Source organism: Phallusia mammillata, chromosome 8 (assembly GCF_965637545.1).
Source record: "Phallusia mammillata chromosome 8, kaPhaMamm4.hap1.1, whole genome shotgun sequence".
NCBI classification, from domain to species: Eukaryota; Metazoa; Chordata; class Ascidiacea; order Phlebobranchia; family Ascidiidae; genus Phallusia; species Phallusia mammillata.
In genome coordinates, this window is record NC_137259.1 from 9,076,821 (window position 1) to 9,099,009 (window position 22,189).

The following is a 22,189-nucleotide window of genomic DNA, read 5'->3' on the forward strand; positions in this document are numbered from 1 at the left end:
GTCACTTTCTTTGTTGCGTAACAATTGTTATTTTGGCACCAAATTATGTCGTAACAACTACAATGTTTGTCGTCACAACTTGAGTGTTTGCTTTAACGAAGCTGTTGCTATTGATTGGGGAGATTTAAAAGTTCCCACTGACTACTTTGATAAAAATTGTGTGCATATGCGACGTTTTATTGTTGTAATAACTAGGTGATGCTTGCCAACAAAACTCATGACCATAAATATGTGGCAATTGTCAAGCAAATCGCATGAAAAAATTTGCGTTATTGCTTTGTGTTAGTGTCAGCCTAAATTACGACTGATCAGTCGATCGCGTACAATTAAGAAAATTTTCGTCGATCTTAACGACTGGCAAGTTGGCCACCCCTGGTATATGTGATATATCGTTAAATATGATGTAGTATATATAAACTGGCAATATATAGGAAAACCACTATTCTAGTTTAAAAATGAGTATACAAACTGGGGTGTTGCCTTTTATATTATTCACATGTTTTTTGGTGGGCATTAAAGGATTTATGGCTACAACTGCTTTTTGTGCAACAGGCAAACCTGTTTTTTTTTAAAAAGCAAATTTCATACAAAAGGCTGGTCCTACTTCTAATTCTCGAGTGCATTGCCCAGTTTAAGTACCTTTAGTTTAAACAACAATAATTCAGATTTTGAGCATTTATTGACAATGCACAAAAAACACAAATTCAGTAATTTAAGTGCTTGGTCAGCAATACATTTTAAGTTAAAACAAGATTTTCTGAAATAAAGATTTTTTACATATGCACAATAGTATGTACTACCCCAGACACCATAAAACACCAACTGTGAACAGTTTACATAATGGTTTAAGTAAATCCAAATGCATACATTTTCACAATAAATTTTCTAAAGTACATTTATTTTGCAATGATTGTAGTAAAGTGGCCAGGTATGCAATAATTAGTGATCATTGGAAACCCAGGACCTAATTCTATCGGCAAGTTCAACGTCAGGTATAACATCTTCAAGTTTGAGTGGTTGGCGGTTAAACGGATCTGTTGTGTCACTAAATAAAAAAAATGAATAACATCATAAAGACTGAGATTAAAACTAGAATGGTGGCTTTCTGATATATTTCCATTTTATATATTCTATACGATATTTACCAATTTACTATACACATCATTTGATCTACACATATGATTGTTTTTGTAAACAAAATTTCTTGGCATTAACCCAAGAATAAAAAATTTTGTTTGTATTTTTTTTTGCACTATTATTGTCGTATAATTACAAAAACAATAAAAAAGAACGAAACTTTCGATTTATCTCTTGCTTTGACCCAGAACGAATACTTTCGATTTATCTCTTGCTTTGACCCAGATATTGTCGCCCAAGGTCGGGTTTTAGACACAATTTTTTTCTAGAAAGCTGTAACAGTGATTTGCTGCAAGCGTATACATAACAAATTGTTTTTCATTTAACTTTGTTTCGCAAAACGAGTACCATTGACCTGTAGTAACCTTTAGGGTGCACACCCCAAACGACTGTTTGACCTTTTGACACCGTTTTCAATAGCACGCCGTCCTTGCTGTTCAACAACACCGTTTGACCTAATTGATACATGCCTTGAGTATTTGATTAAAAAAAAACGCTACGTTATGACGAAAGAAAGTTCCGAACTGTGTTAGTAATACCTACTAATTGACCTGAAGTAACCCGTGGTCATGCAGCGGCCAACCTGACAACGAGCATTTAAAAAAACTTTTGTCTTGCAAAAAAGTTTATTTTTTCATTTTTAGTTTGATTAACAAAGTTTTGCTTGACATATACGAAGCACGCTTATTAGGTTTAAATCGCGTCATATGTTTGAAACCGTTGCCAAAACTGAAAATGTGAGTGATAACTTAATAAAACGACATAGCATTGCTGTGCAAAACAGCTGATTTCTAATCACCGAAACGACGTGTCGTAAAACGTCTGTCCGACGTCAAGCTGAGTCCTCCCGCTCTGCCCTATTATTCGTAAACGTACACTCTTGGGACTTCTAACTACAGTGTCTTTCTTGACCAAACGAGCGTTAGACACATTTACGTTTCGAGAGCCTGCGGGTCTGTCTCTGGGTCATTCGGGGTCAAACTTCTGGAGGATCAAGTTCAGATTAATAACTAACATATATCCAAATTTGAATCAATTTGAAGCGCTCTTTCTTTACCAAACGAGCGCTACAAACGAGCGTTTAAAAATTTTACGTTTTGGGGGTCTGTGGGTGAACCGCTGGGTCATTCGGGGTCAAATTTCACGGGGACCAAACTCGGAGTAATAACTAACATCTGTCCAAATTTGAATAAATTTGAAGCATGCTTTCTTGACCAAATGAGCGCTACAAACGAGCGTTTAAAAATTTTACGTTTTGGGGGTCTGTGGGTGAACCGCTGGGTCATTCGGGGTCAAATTTCACGGGGACCAAACTCGGACTAATAACTAACATCTGTCCAAATTTGAATAAATTTGAAGCACGCTTTCTTGACCAAACAAGCGTTACAAACCAGCGTTAGACAGAAAAAAGAAAAAAGAAAAAAAGAAAAAAAAATACGGACAAAAACAATATGTGTCCCCTTCAGGGAAGGGGACCCATAATAAGTGCAGGTAGTTGTTTACATTGTAGCAAATTAAGCAGTTTCATTCTGAGTTTTGCTATTAAAAGGAATTTAAGTTATTGTACCTTAGTAAATGCCTAGCAATTGTTGTTCTATCAATCGTAATTCTTGAAGAGGGAAGAATAACTGGCTCTTTCATCAAAGTGCCAAGCAATGGATCAAAAAATTCATCAGGTGCATCTTTGTACATCTCTTCTTCAGCAGCTGTGCTGGCTTCAGATTCCTAAATATTTGAAAAATAAGTGATGGTTTTCTAAACATGCTAATGACAAAATGGACAACACACTAACTTGCATGCGATCTGATAGTTTGCCCAGAGCAAAGCAAATGTCACTGTGGTCAAATCTTCCCATCACCCTCATAGCACGTGGAAATAAATCTGATCTATATGACCTTTCATCTTTTGCAACAGCGTTTGGAAAGTCATTGTGTACACTGCACAAAATTGCAGTTTATGTTACAACCCGAAACAAACCAAAAGCAACTGTTTTTATGTTTCACATACATGAGGCAAAAGTAAAAACATCTCAAACCAATATGTATGATATTCTGGAAATAAATTTGTTACTTTGTTCACATTAATGCAAGAAATGTTGGCTCCACTTGGATTTCTTGACTTCCAGTAAATGTTAGGTGCAGAAAAGGTGTAAAGAAACAAAAACGTGATTTTACAACAAAAATCTTTGTTTTATGCAGCTCACCCCACATGGATATAGACTTGACATATTCCCAAAACAAGCTCTTTTGGTTTAAACTCACAGTTTGAAAAGTCTCGAATTTTTAGTTTTCCCATTTCAGGTCCAACCAACCTCTAAAAGGAATAAGCAACAATTTAAAAACATTTTTAAACAAAATATTTATGAAAAAATTACCAACAAAAAGCTGTTTAACATGGAAGCAACTCTGTCGATAAGACTCGGCTGGCAAAGAAGATTTACAAATTCTATAGCCTCGGTCATGTAAGATAGCAAATCCATTGTTTCATTTGACATGACACAGTGATATCTGAAAAAACAGACCTTTTAGACAGGCGCCGAGTTTTACAAAAATGCAAGGTGGCGGACATTATACATGACGTCACTAGTGCGTGCAACCATAAGAACTCAAATTCAAAGTCAAACAATCTTCCTATAGAATGCAACGTTCGTCAAAATCATGTTTGAAATAATGTTTGGTTCGCAATCACTAGTGCGTGCAACCATAAGAACTCAAATTCAAAGTCAAACAATCTTCCTATAGAATGCAACGTTCGTCAAAATCATGTTTGAAATAATGTTTGGTTCGCAATTGCAACACGTTGTTGTAACATTTATCTTTGGCTTAGCAACGTTTAAGAAATGTTTTGCCAAGTTTAACCATTTATTAAATCACATTGTACACAACAATGGCCCAACATTCACTGGCAGACAATTGTGTGTTTGACGTCATAAACAAAGCACTAACCAAAACGGGTTGCAGTTTTAAGGCACATTTTGTGGCTGTATCGCCAGCACGTTTGTTTAAAAGCAAAATTATTCCTAATATTCTTCAGATATTTTGACGATATTTCGTACGTTACCGCTAGAAACTAACCAAAATATTCATGGTGGCCGCCACCGTGCTTTAAAAACCCAAGGTGGCGGCGCCACCCCGCCACCGCCTACTCGGCGCCTATGCTTTTAGACATTTAAAACCCTCTTTTAATGGAATAATACGTACAAACTTTAAAATCATCAGTTTAGTACAAAGTATATGGTGCTTTTATTAGACATCTACCTTGCGATTTTTATTATCTGACTGAGAAAACTTTCTTTTTCTTTTTTTTCTCTTGGTGGCAAATCCTGCCACTGACCATCATCTTTTTCATGTTCCATTTGTTTTATTTGTGTCAGATACTAAAAACAAATCAACTTCTAAATAATTGTTTGCAGGTATGGGAGTTTAAATTGAACATAGTTTCTAGACATTAAAAGTAATACTCAATGCAATTGACGGACAAAGATATATCATGTTTAGATAACACAAAGGCTCAAAAGTACATAAACTGGCTTTACCAAAGAGCTATTTACAAATATGCCATGAGGTGCGTGATGCTTACCCCAAAACAGAATAGTTCTATTTTGGCCCTACTCATATACCAGTCAACAAACCTTAACTGCTTCATCAAGCAAATAAATAGAGTCATTGAGAAAAAGGTTGACAAATTGCAGAAGTAAAGGTGGTGATGAAGAATCAATGTTGCCAGTGGCAAAAATAGCACTGTTCTAAAAGCCACAAAGGTTCAGTTCGTTATATGTGAGGGTTAGTGTAGAAAAATGCTGTATATAATCATTTAGCAACATTTTTTTATCTACTTGCAAGTTAAAAAGAATTAAGTTATCTGCGTTTTAAAAAAAGTACAAATTAAGAAAAAAAGGCGAAGCATAAACATGTGAGTTTCCATGAAAATACCTTAATTGCCTGTTTGCCTCGCTTAGTTTTCCATAAAAATTTAAGAATGGGATAAAGTGGACGTCGACCGTTGGCTTTATTCTCAAAATCATCAGGGTCGCCTAAAAGTTTAGTGTAGCTGGTTACACCAAGTAAGTCAACCACACACATTCACTCACCTGTAAATTCTATGTCAACAAACAGCTGAACCACTGCATCAGTCAGCGGTTCCACATGTTTGAATTCCTGAAATGTTGTCTGCTTGTACAAAGTTTGAATGTTGTCTTCCTCCAATGGCAATATAGACTCTAGGACTTCAGCCAATGAAGCACGCAAATGTGGATTGTACATCCTGTTATTTCAAATTTGTTCAATAATTTAAAAGATAATATGATTAACATAAACATGTAAAACAGTGTTTTAGCAGCATACCTTGATTTATTTCCCATGTAAATTGTACACATGTCTAGAATTGTACTCAAATAAACTTCATTTTGCTCCAAAAATGATGGAGAAAAACGTTTCAAAAACAGCATGTAATCTTTCACATTTTCAACCAAAAATTCTGCCAATAACAAAAATAAATTTAGATTAATAAAAAACAAGTTTTCTCCTAATTTTAAACCCAAAATACCAGGTAAGGCTTGGAGTGATGGGGATGCTGGCTCTAAAAGAGGAAAGGTAACACCAACAACCTTTGATCTGTCATCACTGCATGCAACCTATATAGTGGTAATATTTAATAGTGATATCTGAAAGCATTTAGGAAGGCAGCACATGCTTGATTTCGTAGAATTTTTGCAACCTTTTACAAACAGTAGTGCAATTTTTTCAGTTATTAGAATGTTTTTGTTTTATTTCACCTTCCTCATTATTAGCTATAAGTCTAAAACTTGTCATACGTTAATGTTTCTTAAACTGTTGTCTTAAACTGCACTATAGCATGTTTCAGAATTGAAACTCTAATTATTTATTTACGAATCACAACCAGACAAATGCTAAATTATGTACAGCAACACATTTTCCACTAAAATGGTTAACTCAAACAATTACTATGCTTTAAAGCAGTGTGTCATTGTGAAATGGAACAAGAAATTTAAAGTTATTTTGGCCACATAGGAAATAACATTACAAATGTCCTCACATATACGCAGGTTTGCCATCGACATGGACGCAAAAATAAGGACAACCGTAAAAATAAATTGTCATATGAAACGAAACAAAAGTTTTTCAACAAATCTTTGCATTTATATGAGCCGTGACATATCATATGCCATATATTTTGCCAGAAACAATCTGTTCTAGCAACTCCTGGTTTTACAAAATACTTCGTACATTTCACAACAGCTCAGGTCTAGGTTCACTTTGACCTGTAGCAGGGATTTGAATCTCATTTCAATAAGTGTGTTCGTTGTAATTGTTGAATATAAGACAAAATAAGGACTCAGGTCAAAAACAAGGATATTTCTTAGAAATAAGGGCAATAAATTTTACTTAGGCTTTGCCCTTTAAATTAAGGACAAAGAAATAAGGACGGTATGGCAACCCTGCTTATACTAAATTGTTTAAAAACAGGGATCTCTTACGAACTGCCCACAGGCCATATGAACCTGACTCTTCCTTTTAGAAACAATTGTTTAAAAACTTGCTCGCTAAATATACACACACACACATCAATGATGCTTTGTTAACACCTGGACACCATGACATTAAAAATTAGGAATAAGGCCCTTAGTTAAAAGTTGAAGATAGATGGTTTGAAACAATTCTACCACACTCATATTGATTTGCAGACTTACATGGTTCAGAAAAGAAGCTGTTGTTGCATGAAACCTCATACAAGTGCCCAATAATGTTGATTCACTCAAAGTTGATTTTGTTGAAAGATAAACACTCATGGCTGTAATAAAAAAAAATGCAATGATAGAATGATAGATGTTGCTATTGCATTAGGTTAAGGTATTCTGTAACATTCTTGTGTTTGTTCCAATTGGAATAAATGCATCTCCAACAAAACATGTGTGTTTGTGGAGATATTAACAGGGATTGGTGGTATTTAAAGTCACAAAATGCATGAAGGGTGGTCATTCCACATGCACCAATTCCCATATTTATAAAAATGATTGAAATTGTTTATTTTACTTCATAAGCTTATGTAACTACCTTTGCATCTACCTTACACTTTTGTGACTTTTGGCAACTATCTGCAATGATGTTATTATTAACAAATTGGAAGTAGTCAAGCACATTCATATCCTTTATTTTATACTTTGATTTTATATATTCTATGTCCTATTTACCAATTTACTATACACATCATTTAAACTACATATATGAGTGGTATGTTATAACATACGGTATGTTATAACATACTGTACTTGTTTTTGCAAGCAAAAACCAATGGGTCCCCACACACACATATATATTTTGAATTCGTAACAGGGTGAATGGCGCAAGAATTTGGGGTCAATGCAAAGCTCCTGACAACAGAGGTTAGCGTTGATTTTTCACGGTTTCATTTCCGTCAGCGATCATTGTCTCGCGGCGTGCGAATGTTGTTAGATAAAGGCCTGTTGTTAACCGCCATAAGACGCAAAACTGCGTGATACAACACTTGCATAACCAATGTTTTTAAATGATCCACAAACATATCTTAATTGCACAGTGCAAAAAGAGTGCCTGATAGCACGTCCAGTTAGGCGCAAGGCCAAGATATTCGCTTTTCAGTGGGAAGGTTTGCGCTTTTCGCGCCCAATTGGGCTTTTTTTCGACATGGAGTCATGTATTGTTTTCAGAGGTGAAAAATGGATGAGTCCAACTATTTAAACTTTTAACAAAGTTTCAACATTTTGTTTGTTTGTTGAATTAGGATTTTAATCCGCACATAGCGTTCCCTGGTGCCGTTAAGTTTCTACATACCAACAATACGATTGCTTAACTGGGCTTTTTATGTCCAAAACCTGTTCTGAAACAGTTTTATTAACGCTTTCAGTTTGAGAAGTCACGTTACACAGGTGTAACAAATCGTGCTGCGTTGTCGCTCTGCATTTCGAAACACGAATAAGTTGACCTACAAAAACGTTTACAGCGCAATATAACTAACATCGTAACATCTTAATTGCAACCAGTGAGAAAATGGTCAAGTGACGACTACGTTCATGCGTGAAGCAGAGGCATTTTTTTCCATGCGCCACTATCGTCAATCACTCCCATTGCGTCAGCTGTGCACTGAGCATTTAAAAATATATTTGGGGCTGTAAGAGTAATTACTGAGCCGATTGCACTGAAATATTTACCAGCCAACAAGGAGCACCCTATCCACAGTTGTTTAAAATTTCAGCAGGTTAAGTCTTGTATTTCTGACCTCATTAACATGTGAACAAACAAACAAAAATAAACAAATAAAGGGGTGAAAATGGATATATACAACTTCAAGTTACAAAATACTTTAAAATACGCTGCAATGTACCAATCAAAAAAGTATGAAACTCCAGAATCATCCGCTTTAGCAAGTATAGCTGTTTCAAAAATTTCACGTTTTGGGGGGCTGTGGGTGAACTGAGGGATCAAACGGGGTCAAAATTCACATGGACCATCTTTAGACCAATATCTATAATGTGTGTAAATTTGAAAAAGTTTGAACCATTCTTTCTTGATCAAAATGTGGGAACAAATCTGCGTTAGACGGAAAAAAAATATAGTCAAAAACAATATGTGTCCCCTACAGGGAAGGGGACCCATAATTATTAGAAAGCATTAACCCAACTTTAAAAAAGTTTTGTCTGTATTCTTTTGAATCAATATTGTCATATAATCACAAAAACAGTAATAAAGAATGGAAAAAATACTTTTAGTCTCTTGCTTTAACCTTGATAATGTCATCCAAGGTCAGTTTTTAAACACAAATTTTCCAAGAAAGCCTTAACAGTTGTATTACAGACACCATAAATTAAAAAGCCATTTGCTATAAAGGTATACATAACAAATTGTTTTTCACTTAACTTTGTTTCGCAAAATGAGTACGATTGACCTGTAGTAACCTCTCACAGTGCAGACGCCGAACGATCGCTTAATGACCTTTTGACACCGTTTTCAAAAGTATACAGTCCTTAGTGTTCAACAATACCGTTTTGCCTAATTTATACATGACATAAGTATTGATTCTTTAATTGATTTTAGAAAATAAAGATGCTACGTTATGACGAAAAAATTTTCTTATTGTGTTTGTAATACCTACAAGTTGAAATACCTACAAGACCAGCATTTATCACGGCTATCGAAAAAGTCAAGTTTATTTTTTCATCTTTATGTTGATCAACAAAGTGCTTAACATATACGAAAAAAGAAATCGAAACATGTTTATCAAGTTTAAATCACATCATAGGTGTGAAACTTTCGCCAAAATTGAAAATACGTGTGATAACTTAATAAAATGACATGGCATTGTTGAGCAAATACTGCTGATTTCTAATCACTGAAAAGACTGTCTCGTAAAACATCTGTCCGACATCAAGCTGAGCACTCCCGCTCTGTGTTAAACCACCTTAAGCTTAAACCAGTGAGATACACCCTTGGGACTTTTATCTGTCTGACAGCATACACATATTATGGCTGTAAAGGTAACCATTTGGCCGATTGAAGCAAAACTTTAAATACTAAATGAATAACCTACCGCAAACATTTGTTTAAAATTGCAGGACATTAGGGCTTGTATTTTTGGCCTAAAACTAAAACCGTTTATTTCGGGGTTTTGTGGTGGTTGACATGCGAAAGCATTAGATTTAACATTATAAACTTTTATAATTGCCCAAAGCCATATGTCATTTAAACGTACAGCGTATTTTTGTGTGTCATAAATTTCGTGTTTGTGCGTTGGGAATTAGGCCGTCGCAATGTCCCTTTTGTACGGAGTCAAAAAGCTTGTGTTTCCAGCCGTGTGCCGGCAAATGTGATTTAGTGTTTCCTGCTGAATTTTGTACCACATGTTTTGCGTTATATAAGGTTTTGCGATTCGTTTAATAAAACACTCTACGCACTGAAGTGTACTCGACTCCACACTCCGGAGTCTGGACTCTACACAATGTAGTGGGAACTCATTCATTGGAATTGGATCACACTGGCCTCAGTCTACAGTCGCGATGGGCCATGTTACAACAATCAATGGCCGGCCCCCACAAATTCTAGAAAATACCATTGCACCCACCAAGAAAGCATGAAACTCCTAAAATATGTACTTTAGTCAGTACAGCCATTTTAAAAAATTTACGTTTTGGGGGCCTGTCAGTGAACCGCTGCGTCATTCGGGGTCAAACTTCAGAAGGATCAAACTTAGATCAATAGGTAACATCTGTGTAAATTTAAATAATTTTGAAGCGCTCTTTTTTTTGCTGTAGCCGGGATGTTTGTGCTCAGATGAGCAAACATTATTTTTTTAGACTGATAATCAGTATCAAAATTCTTTAGTATGACTGTGTTGAGCTACCTAGCGTGCAGCTAGTTTGTACTGTTATCGAAGATTATATGTTTTTGGCATTTGTGTAAAAGTTTGAGATACATTGCACATGAATTTTACAGAGTCATCTTAGTAAAAACTGCAGGCAAAAATTATTTACTGCTGATGAAGCTTTGGATGAATTGTTTGCATTACCAGAGAATTGTAATGATTCTGAAGCAGAGGGTGATATAGCAAAGGAGGAAGAGGAAGTTTTGGCTGAGTCAATGTTCTGTGTCACACCAGATAAACAGGAAGAGGTCACCGTTGAAGTGATATACCCCAGTAACAGCACTGAGACAAGACATAGTGCAAACAAAAGTACACTAGTCAAGACAAAAAAGCGGAAGTTGCTAGCTAGAGTAACAAGAAAAAGGTCACATGATCAAACAGAAAGAACTGATGCTGATCTTAGTTTGTTGTCCACAAGCTTGTCAGCTAAGAAAAATAGTAGAGAGGAGGATGCAGAAACTGTACAAACTTCAGATATAGAAAACAGAAACAGTGTTGATGATAATGGTTGGTCTTCAAGACCTTGTTCTTTCTTTGATGAGCTCCAAGATTTTGGCTCTGCATCTGTTTCTCCTAGTGCCACCCATGACTTTGGGTCTGACACACTTTCAGGACATTTTTTGAGAGATTTTTTAATGACACTCTGTGGAACATTTCAATAAATGAAACTAACAAATACACAGTTCAGAAGGAAATCAAATGCTGGTCCCCAGATTCAGTTGATGAGATGAAAGCTTTTGTGGGGATATACATTTTGATGGGAATTCACAAATTGCCTTTAGTTGATTGCTTTTGGTCATCAGATCCAATGTTACGTGTTGAATCCATTCACCAAGTCATGACATGTAAACAGTTTAAAAAAATAACTGAGGCTCTTCACTGCAATGACAATACAACTGCATTCCAGAGAGGACATTCAGGCTATGATAAACTTCATAAAGTATGACCACTTATTAATCATTTTAATAATGTTGCACAAATTGAATATAGGCATTCTTCTTTTCAGTCTATTGATGAGTCTATGATTTTGTTCAAGGGGAGAAATGCAATTAAACAGTATATGCCACTAAAACCAATAAAGATAGGATATAAAGCTTGAGTAAGAGCTGACCTATTAACCGGTTATGCATCTCAGTTCGAAATTTATACTGGCAGATCATCTGAATCTGATCAACCAAGTGATTCACTTGGTAGTAAAGTGGTGAAATTACTCAGTAAAACCATATGTACTGAACAGTAATATGTTTTCAGCTGGCACTGTTCGGGCAAAAAAAAAAAAACTTGCCTTATCATATGAAAAACAAAAAAAGCAATCTTGTTCGTGGTGAATCAAAGTCATCAACTAAAGAAAATGTTTGTGCAATACAATGGAAAGACAATCGAATAGTAAACCTGCTTACTACTGCCCACCACCCTGAAGATACAGTTGAAGTTCGAAGAACCCAGAAAGACGGATCAAGAACAAAGTTATCCTGCCCAAAAGCCATTAAAGATTACACAGCATATATGAGAGTTGATCGATTTGATCAGCTCAAAGAATATTATTCTGTGTCAAGAAAATCAAAATACTGGCATAGACTGTTTTTTGGATGCAAGTTTAGTCAACTCTAAAATAGAATTTCTGTTTGAATAAGACACTGAAGATGCTTTTTAGCGAAATTAATTTGTTTTTACAACACGGTCAACACTGATTTCAGACTGGAAATAAACTTTTCCCGAACTTGTGATCAATAAAATGAAAGGTGAAAATCGTTGCGGCAATGGCAATAGAATAGGGAAAGATTCCCAGAATAAATTTACCAGGATTTATAAACGAAGAAGCTGTATCAATGACCCAGACATATTTTGCTACATATGCGGAAGCTATGTTCCATCTGTTCATAGGCAGAATATAACACCTTTTGTCAAAAATGTCTATTATGCCTATTTCGGAGTAAAATTAGGGGACCAAGACAAACCATGGGCCCCGCACAAAGTCTGTCGTGTCGTACTTGTGTGTCATCATTGAGGCAGTGGAGCATTGGAAACAAAAATCTTTAGCATTTGGTGTGCCAATGGTTTGGAGAGAGCCGAATGGACATGGAAAAGAATGTTACTTTTGCTCATGTGTTGTTTTTGGATTCAATGTCAAAAATAAGCATAAAATTCAATACCCTAATTTGCCTTGCGCAGCTGAAGAAGATTCTCTCAGCCAAGAGTCTTTGTCTGAAGAATGTTCCGAGTATGACTGTGATGATGATCAGAAGCATAAGTTCAATCAAGCGGATTTAAATTTGCCAAAAGAGTCTGCTCTTATTGTGGGTTCCAGATTGAAAGCCAAACGTATGCTTAGCACTGATACCACTTTTGCTTGGTATAAGCATCTTGAGAGTGAATACACACGGTTCTTTGCCTCCGAACCCTCTTGGTGACATGAGTGAGGAGCATGGTGAATGTTTTCACCAGGACATCAAACCATGGAAATGCGGTATCAAGGGCGATGGGATATAACAATGATGGTGGACTACTATTGGAGCCTGAAACGCGACTGCGCGAATGGTGAGGCTGCAAGAAAAGTTTAAAGAAGAACACTCATGCCAAACACCAATAAGAAAAGTTGTTTGAATCAAAAGTTTATTGAGTAAATGAACATAATTATGTGCTATTGGGGTTTAGGTTTAGAGGGTTAAGGTTTAAGCTAACAAAATCTCAAATGCAATTGAGTAAGTTAAGCGCCTTGTAGGCTGTGTTTCGTTTCACGTACGGAGCTCTTGACCTGTAATAGGGCACAAGCGCCCTAAATACAACCGTTTTTGAGTAAACTTTTCATTCAATATTTGCAAAAACGTGTGACATGATGGGTGAATTCTGACTGCAAATTCGGAATCAGCATGGTCAAATTAGGTAAACTCAATTAATTGTTCGAAGTTGAAAAATGTCGCCTAATTATTAAATTGACATATGAATCTAGATTGACAAACCGGTAACAAACATGGAGCAAAAGTAAATGTATCACCAGGGACCCACAAAAACTATGACGTAACTATGTACAGCTAATATTTCAGCCTTTTATAATGTCTTAAACCTTGCCAACCTCTTTCAAATGTTTCCTTTAACACAGGATCATCATCAGGATTTAATCCTTGCATTTGAATTTCTTGGAAAGCATTCTGGAGTTGACTCAATTCTCTATTTAATCGATAAAACTTCACAAGTAATCTGCAAATAATAGGTCAGGCCCCTTTTAGTTAATGGCAATGATTATAGTGTAAGATAATACATTTCAAAATCAGCATTTTTTGCACTACATACCCATGCACACCAAGATGTAAGCTGTAGTGAGCGATGAAAAAACATTCACTAACAAAACCGTACATATTTGACAATGTTTGGTTTGGTTTAGCTTCCTCACTTTCTTCAGGTTTTGTTAAACAAGTTTCTTTGTGAAGATCTGTATGAAGAAAATAGCTTTGGACATTGATACTTTTGTACAGTACAACAGCCTATTTCTGCAGCATTTTAACACAATAATTAGTATTTTTAGATTCTGAAAGAAAGGATATCAGAAAGATCAACCCAAACTTTAAAATTTGTTGTCCATACACTTTGTGCATCATTTCAATGTCTACATTTAGTAAAAAAGAACAGAAAAAACCCTAATGGTCCGCCGTCCTCACATACACAAAGTTGCAAATAATGCATTTTTAGATAAAACCATGAGAAAGTTTAATGTTTTAAAACACAGTGATTGATATTCTGCTTACATAATCATGCTATTTAAAGTACCCATATAAATCTCATTCAAACAAAACATATTATTTGACGTTTCACCCATTTTAAAAGGCATATATTTTTGTAGTAAAACAAACATTTGACACTTTAAAATGGCATAAGTAAAAAAAAACTGGTCCAAATTTCATCCAATTCAAACATTTAAGGGGGCAAGTGGGGTAAATCGCGGGGCTACACGGTCAAATACAACAACTGACACATCAAAATGGCATATTCTATGAACTATCCAAATGAGGGCTAATGGGGTAACTGTTGATTATAAACAAATGGCATGTCTACATGACTTAAATCTACCAGCTGTAAAGTTTTATCCAAATCCATCACAGATTTCATGACAAAAACCGGTTGCACAACTCCTGGGGGGAAAAAGACTGAAAACAATTAAGTCCCTTTCAGGTAAGGATACCCATAACAAATAGGGATGAAAGGGTGAAAAATGGTAAATTCAACTAGATATGCTTTTAATGTATCAACAAACAAAATATCAAACTCATAGATCATGTAAGCTAACAAGACTGTTTTTATTATTTAACAGTTTGACATTCAAAATAGTTGGAAGCACTCTTTAAGACAAAATGTGTCTATCAACTTATATTATGGAGAAAATAAATAGGCCAAACAAATAAGGCCAAGAACAAAACATATCTTACAAGGAGGTAGTACCATAAACACTTACAAAATGCAAATTTTATACATTACAATGATGTTCACAAAAACATTCGCACCACTTCTGAACTCACATATAAATGTCACGGAAAAATAACAATAAAATCTATACCTTAAAACAGTTTTGTAAAAGGACTTTATGTAGTCAATTTTACCTTGTATATGTACACCTCTGAGATGGCGATCTTCCTGATTTGTTGCCAGACAGTAAGTAGGATCAATTTTGAGAAATTTGGTGTTCTTGTTGGGTTGATCTTAATTAATACATTTGCTAGATTTGCACATTTTTATGATTGTATTTTATTCCGTTCAACATGTTCAAGTTTTTTTGTTTATTGTTATACCTGTGATGCAAAAGGGTTGGGCAAGGCGAATAAAAACAGATGATAGGTTAAAAAACACCCCGTCCGATGAAAACATGGACCTCATTGGATTGGCACGTTGGTGCAGCCACAGTTTTCCAACATCTGCAAATCAAAAATTGATCATTTCTACATTTGATCAATTCGAACATACCATAGCAAACTTATTACAACAACACATTTCCACCTTTTTTATAGCAGAACACTGTTATGGACACTGAAACAGGGGTCTCTTTTTAATTAAAGCTGGAACATACCTCCAATTGCTCCAAATATGTTTTTTTTAACCAAAAAGAAATAAAGAAAACAACTTTAAGTTTAAAAATATTTTAAGATGTTGTATAGTGGGCGCACACTGATGAAAACCCTTAACAGCCTCATTGGAGTCTATGAACTATTGGAAGTTAAGAAGCACTGCCATACCAACAGCTTTAATAAAGTTAGGCAAGTAGAATTTTAACTATTAAATTTTAAACAATCTGACATACGGTATAATAGCAACAGGTAAACCAACATTTGGTGCACTCAGGTAAGGAATAAAATTGTTGGGTAGTTGAATACCTGCATTTTGCTTGAAAACATTTCCAATCCAAGAAAGAAATATTTCTTTTGTACTTTTAATGCGGGTGATGTTGAGAAATATAGCGCTGAGTTTGGAATGAAAGACATCCAATGCCTAATACGTTGACAAAAATAAATGTATACCATGTTGTTTAACAAAAAAACCTGTAATACATGACAAATGACTCTAAAACCTTACTGCAGTTGAACCTGGCAAACATTTTCAGACAAAACTTTACGGCAACTTAATGCTTTATTATCAATTTACAATAATAGATATATATCTGTAATTTGAAACATACATTATGAAGCAGAATCTCTTCATCATCCACAACTGATTGTCGAACATTTGACATATTACTGAAGAATGGATGATTTTTGCTTGAACTGTCAGTGACTAATGAACTTTTGCCTTAAAGTAGGAATAACATTTTTTGTGTAAATGTGGCTAATTATAATACGCTTTTGGCATGTTTTTATTCTACATTACATTGGCAATGTTGTACAAAATGTCCTTATTTCTGGTATTGTTGGTCATTTTGGGGGCATTAGTTTAATAATTATGAGATCTACAGTCTACACCAGGGGTGGGCAACCTGCAGCCTGCGGGTCACATGCGGCCCATTCATAAATTTGTGTGGCCCGCAGAGACACTTGGATTTCAAATGTACTGGCACGAGTACAATTATTATATTTTTTAAGCAGAATAATGTGCCCGGTGTTTTTTTCTGTGATCTGACAATATGTTGTTAGAATCACATGCGAATTTTACTGGTAGTAAAGCATTTTTTGGTATGCAATGAAGTAAAATCACCTTGTGTTATGTAAAGGTGCAGCCCGCGATCTAATTTTGACAATTGTAATTGGCCCCACAGTGACAAAGGTTGCCAACCTCTGGTCTACATAGTCAAATAAGTTAAACACAAGGATTTGACTGGTAATTTATCATTAAAATATGTTCGTTTTGACAAAACCCATGAGCAACACAAACGCAAACTATGGAGCCAAAGAGCCAAATAAAACAAGTGCTACAACTTTATGTATGTAGCAACAGTGCTAAGATAACAAACCTTTCTGTTTGTGCATTTTACATTTTCAGTAAAATTAACGTATTGAAGAAACATGTTGGTTGATTAGAGAAAGATTCAACCACTTACACAAAACTAAACCGAGGATTGTTGTAAAACCAGAAGGGATAATAGCATCAATCCTTCCTTTATACTCAAACTTTAGCATGATTTTGCTAATCTCCTCAACATTGCTCAAAAGAAGTATAACATTAAGACAAGACATGACATTTGGGTCTGTCATAAGTACCTGAAACAATGCGGGTTAATGAAGCTGTGCCTAAATTGTTAAAACATCTCATATTATTATACCTCAGGAGAAGCAATAGACTTTGCCAGGCTGTTGCAAACAGAAAGAACAAAACTTTCTAAAGTTTTCATGGACTCCACAGCTAAAAGTTGGGTCAAGCCCTGCAGGCACATCAGAAAATCTGGGTCTATGCAAGAAACAAAATTATATTACACAACAAATATCAAATCAACTATATCATAATTACAACCTCTAGTAGTGTTCCACTTTTCTTTGAATTCATGAAACAAAGTCTGTTCAAATGTTTTTTGGGCATTTGTAACATGTGAAAACATATCAGGATTCAAAAAACACAGTGCAAGATGTTGAACTATAGAAGCTTGGCCTCTATCAAGGATTGATAAATATTCTGGATGCTCATTTTTCTAAAAGCAAAACAATGAGATTTCAAACAAACCCACGTAATCAGGATTCATATTAACCAAGTGCTTTGTCCCTAGTAACCAGTTTTCCCAAGATTAACAGTACATCGAGTTGTGTTTACACAAAATACGGTTGCTATGAAGCTCTACAAAACTAAATCTATTTCTTATAAATCAGTCAGCTTTTGCAAGTCCAGGTTTATTACACTTGGCGCATTATTTGTGCGTGATGGGCAAAAAATACAAATAAGGCTGTAATTTTACATAACCTTGAGGTTAAGTTTGCCCTGAAAATAACTAGTTACAATTTCACCACATTAGGGGTTGTATTTCTGACCTAAAGGACTGGTAGGCCAAAAGACAAATACTTTCGAATCAAGGGGCGAAAAGTGGGTAAATTCACATAAAAGTTACAAAATGCTTAAAAGTATTGCACCAACCTCCTGAATCATGCACTCTACGAAATTTAGCAATTTTAACAATTTTTGGTTTTGGGGGCCTGTGCTTAAACTGCTTGATCATCCTGGAACCAACCTCGGAAGGATAATTAACTGATGGATGTATGAATTTAAATAGGTTTTAATCACTTTTTCTTGCCTAAACAGGTGGAACAAGCCATGGTAAGACAAAAAAGAAATCTGGACAAAATAACATGTGTCCCCAGGATAGGCAACAATTTAAAAACATCCCGATTAACAAATTATTCTGATTATGCCAACTGTATTTTACCGACTTATTTTTCTAACAGCTGATGGGCCAACGGTTTGGCATTCTCCACGCCATCGATTAGACAGATTGTGATTTAACGTTTTGTCTGCATTGTAAATTTATTCACATTTCATCCTATTTCCAGGCTTGCCATATCTTCCATTTACCATACTTACAACATATATAGTGTACTTTATACTTTGTTTTGGGTGTATGTACTAAATTAAATATATCTGTTTAAAACGATCACATTTTTGGGGTCCTGTAGGTCAGGATTTGGGAGGATTTGGATATACTTATCACAAGTGCAAATTTAAAAAGCATCCTTTCTTGACCAAGGAAGAAAAAGTCTGTGTTAAAGAAAAAAACAGACAGAAAAATTGTGTCTCCCATTTTAGGAAGGAGGCTAATGAAATCGAGGGGGGTCAAGACATGGCTTATGTCAGGGTCAACATAGATGTATAGATCCTTGCAAGTTTGTACAATGCTTGTGTCCCCCACTTCACTAATAACATTTTAGCTAGATAAAAATTTACAGAATAAAAGAAATTTAAACAAACCTTTCATAACAAATTGTGCAAACAAATTAAAAGGTTCAATATTCAATATATATATATATGCATTTGTGCATGAATAAAGTATACCTGAAATTCACATCTATTATAGCAAGCTAGCAAGTACACAATAGGATTTTTTTCAACAGCATCGTCTGAACTTCCAAAACTTTTTTTGCCAGAGTGGCACACAATCTTCGATTGAGGATCTTTCAGCATCAGCCTCTCAGTCAACATCTACATGACAAATATACTACGTTATAAAATGTATCTCAGCAAAAGACTGTCTACTGGCATTCAAAAATTAATGCACACATTTTCCAAATTTTCCAGTAACATAAATTCCTGTTCATTGGTTTCATCGCCAATAAAAATGACACACTCAGTGTAATCACTTGACTTCTTCGTCTGAGCAAAATCTATAGAATAAAGAATTGTATAAAGTTTTGTAAGTAAAAAAGAGCTCAGCAAAAGTACAAGCCTTTATTCGTTGTCATAAGAAAAATAATTTCCAGCAATCGATTTGCACCATATTCATCAGTGTTCTCCATTGATACCTACAAAAAGTTAAGTATACTTTTTTAGTGTATTGTAACTTAACTTATGTAAGATTAACTCACGTTGTCATCTTCATTTTTTTGCTCATTGGTAATGATGGAAAAAAGTTGTGCTTTCTCTCTAGAAGGAAATAGATCATAAAAAGGATTATCCTCTATTTTCACTTTTTGTTCATCCATAACTTGTAATCCAGTTTAATTTTTAAACAAGCAGTAATTTCTTTTGATGCAGCATCAATATTTTTTGAATGGTTATAACATTTAATATTATGACAACTGTTTGACATTAATTAAGATAGAATGTCACTGGCTATGTATAAAACAATACAAAGCACTGCAAGAAAAAAACGGACAAAGAGAAGCACCCAGTAACTGACTCAATTTGCTGTTATCAAGGACTTTACTTAAGTCCAAACTTGGAAATGCCGTGACTTGACTTCCATCTGCCACCAACTTACCGTATAGGCAGTTCATGCATGGCTTAAATAAATCTAGGCCCTGTTTATAAATGATAGATAAGTTTTTTTGTTAACTCGCTTAAACGCAAGTAACACAATATGTTGTCGTGGTTGCAAACTTGCAATTCGCAATGACTCTCTTGCTATTTGCTATGTTGTTTGTCGTCAGACTCGTCACTCGTCAACTTGTCCTAACTGGAAAAGTCCCCAATATGAGAAGCTATACGCATGCATAACGACCATTGATGTCTATCTTTCATGGGGAAATCCACTGTTAACACCAGGGAGTCGAACCGTTTGTCATATGGGTTCAGGTTCGGTTCGGGTTCACTTCGTTTTGTTTTTAAGGGTTCGGGTTCGGTTCCGGTTTTTTAAAATGTATATTTTCGGGTTCGGGTTTTGTTCCGGTTTGGGCAATTTATCTGGTCCGAACCGGTTTGCGGTTTTTAAACCGGTTCAAATTTTTATTCTTTTTAATTTCATTCGACCCATCATCTACCTCGCCTTATCAAACTCCAAAAAAATTTTGCCCCTGCACTGTTATTTTTGACACGCCCTGTAAGTGTTATCTCGCGTATTCTTCAGTGCGCTGTTTTTTTAAAAATCACAAAATATAAAACGACTGCATTTTTTACTGGTTCGGTTCCGGTTCGGGTTCAACGCCAAACAAAATATGGGATTCAACTCCGGTTCGGGTTTTTAGAAAATCGTAATTAGCGGTTCGGGTTCGGTTCGGGTTTAATGAAATTAACCGCTCAAACCGGTTCGCGGGTTCGGGTTCAGTTCCGGTTCGACTCCCTGGTTAACACCATAACGTCAGGCGCACATTTAAATAAATTTCTATAAGTGGCGCAAAGGATTATACAAACACTTATTTAAAACGGTTCATCTCACCGTTTACAAATGCTGACGGTTAGGACATTGCTATAAAAGGCGATGTTTGCGAATGGTAAAACAAAAGTAAGCATATGTAATGATCACAGCAGGTCATAAAAGTTCGGGGATTTACAAAGATGAAACCATAGATTACTATTTTTTTTATGCGTTATCTTATGCTTATAAAAAGCATATATTTTACTTTTTTCTGATTAACTACAAATGAAGTCGGATCGAAAGAGCTTTAATGGTCAGAGTTTTCTTCTTTCGGTTCTCATTTCGGTGAGGGCGTATATAGGCTACGCCATAGACCAGGCGTTACTAAACCAGGGGTTTATAGACCAGGCCAGATTGTAAACAGGCCCGAAATTGTTCGCGCACAATAGTAATGTTTTTTTTTGTCTTGTCTGTGATGTCACAAGCTTTCTTTGGATCAGTATTATGCGCAATTTTGGATAACCAGCTAAAATTTTGCTTTCAACTTTCATTTGTCTGAAATAGGCTACACATTCAGGCTGGCTAAGGACCGCAAGTCCTCGAAGTAATGGCAAGGGGACCGTTTTAAAAAAATAATGAAAAAGTTTGAGAACCACCGCAATAGACAATCGGTCTTAAACAAGCAGTTTATTAGGGCTGTTTGACATTCGGTCAGGTCCAGAAACTAGCTACATAGCTAGTTAAATTTATTCAAAACATACTCACACCGAGTGGAAAGTCAGGCCCGAATCAAGCCCGTTTTTTTAAGAAACCTAAGCCCGAACCCGGCCCGAAAGCATAGCCCGACTCAAAACTCTTTTTACAAATAAACAGCGTCACCATCTTGTATAAAGACTACAAGCCCTTGCTGGTCCCGTCAAAATCGCCTTGTGAGTTCCAGTTTCCGATCCGAATGGTCTGGCGCGCCTGACCCACATACAGACATAAAAAAAACTTGATCGGGATTCGTTCCCGGGAGTGTCCTGGGTTCGAGCCCCGTGAAAAAACAAAGTTTAGGAAAGGCTGCGTCAGGGCTTGTAAGCCACGTAGCCTTTGCGCGTCATCATGTAAATTTGTAAGTATCTGGCCCGTTGTAAAAAAAGTTTGGTGACCCCTGACGTAGACAATAGTCGGGCTTGGTTTGTAAAACTGTTCATTCGTTTTCTAAAATTTTGCTCGTTCTATTTGAAAACAACACATGCTAACAGACATAGTCTAACTTTTAGAACACGTAGGTAAAGAAAGATTGTGCGCTAGTTCTTCGCTAACAAAAACGACCTGATTAATTAGATTAATCAACCAAAAAGAAAACCGAAATTGCCAAAGAAAAAAATTACCGATGGGCCATAAGTATTTTGCAATACATGTTGTCTAGCGCTGATGTAGTTCCAACGAAGAGTTTGGAAACGA

The 22,189-nt window shown here is 35.7% G+C and overlaps 1 protein-coding gene across 3 annotated transcripts; it reads right to left on the minus strand.

Moving 5' to 3' along the window:
• Nucleotides 1-660: 660 nt before the first annotated feature.
• On the minus strand, nt 661-22,142 carry LOC145203694 (ubiquitin conjugation factor E4 A-like). 3 transcript variants are annotated; one of them, XM_080075964.1, is made up of 26 exons: nt 22,117-22,142; nt 19,533-19,590; nt 19,394-19,469; nt 19,228-19,331; nt 19,003-19,149; nt 17,479-17,653; nt 17,291-17,415; nt 17,069-17,228; nt 16,214-16,323; nt 15,912-16,026; nt 15,333-15,455; nt 15,144-15,242; nt 13,843-13,981; nt 13,625-13,749; nt 6,848-6,948; nt 5,683-5,770; nt 5,481-5,613; nt 5,228-5,400; nt 5,070-5,170; nt 4,769-4,882; nt 4,395-4,513; nt 3,512-3,644; nt 3,341-3,450; nt 2,930-3,074; nt 2,705-2,862; nt 661-1,045 (listed from the first exon to the last, which is right to left on the minus strand). In XM_080075964.1, the coding sequence occupies exons 1-26, from the start codon at nt 22,125-22,127 to the stop codon at nt 940-942; spliced, it is 3,048 nt and encodes a 1,015-aa protein (XP_079932090.1). In that variant the 5' UTR covers nt 22,128-22,142; the 3' UTR covers nt 661-939. The 3 variants fall into 3 exon arrangements, with proteins under 3 accessions (XP_079932090.1, XP_079932091.1, XP_079932089.1); XM_080075965.1 differs by lacking the exon at nt 22,117-22,142 and adding an exon at nt 19,928-20,178; XM_080075963.1 differs by lacking the exon at nt 22,117-22,142 and having other exon boundaries at nt 19,533-19,902.
• Nucleotides 22,143-22,189: the final 47 nt, after the last annotated feature.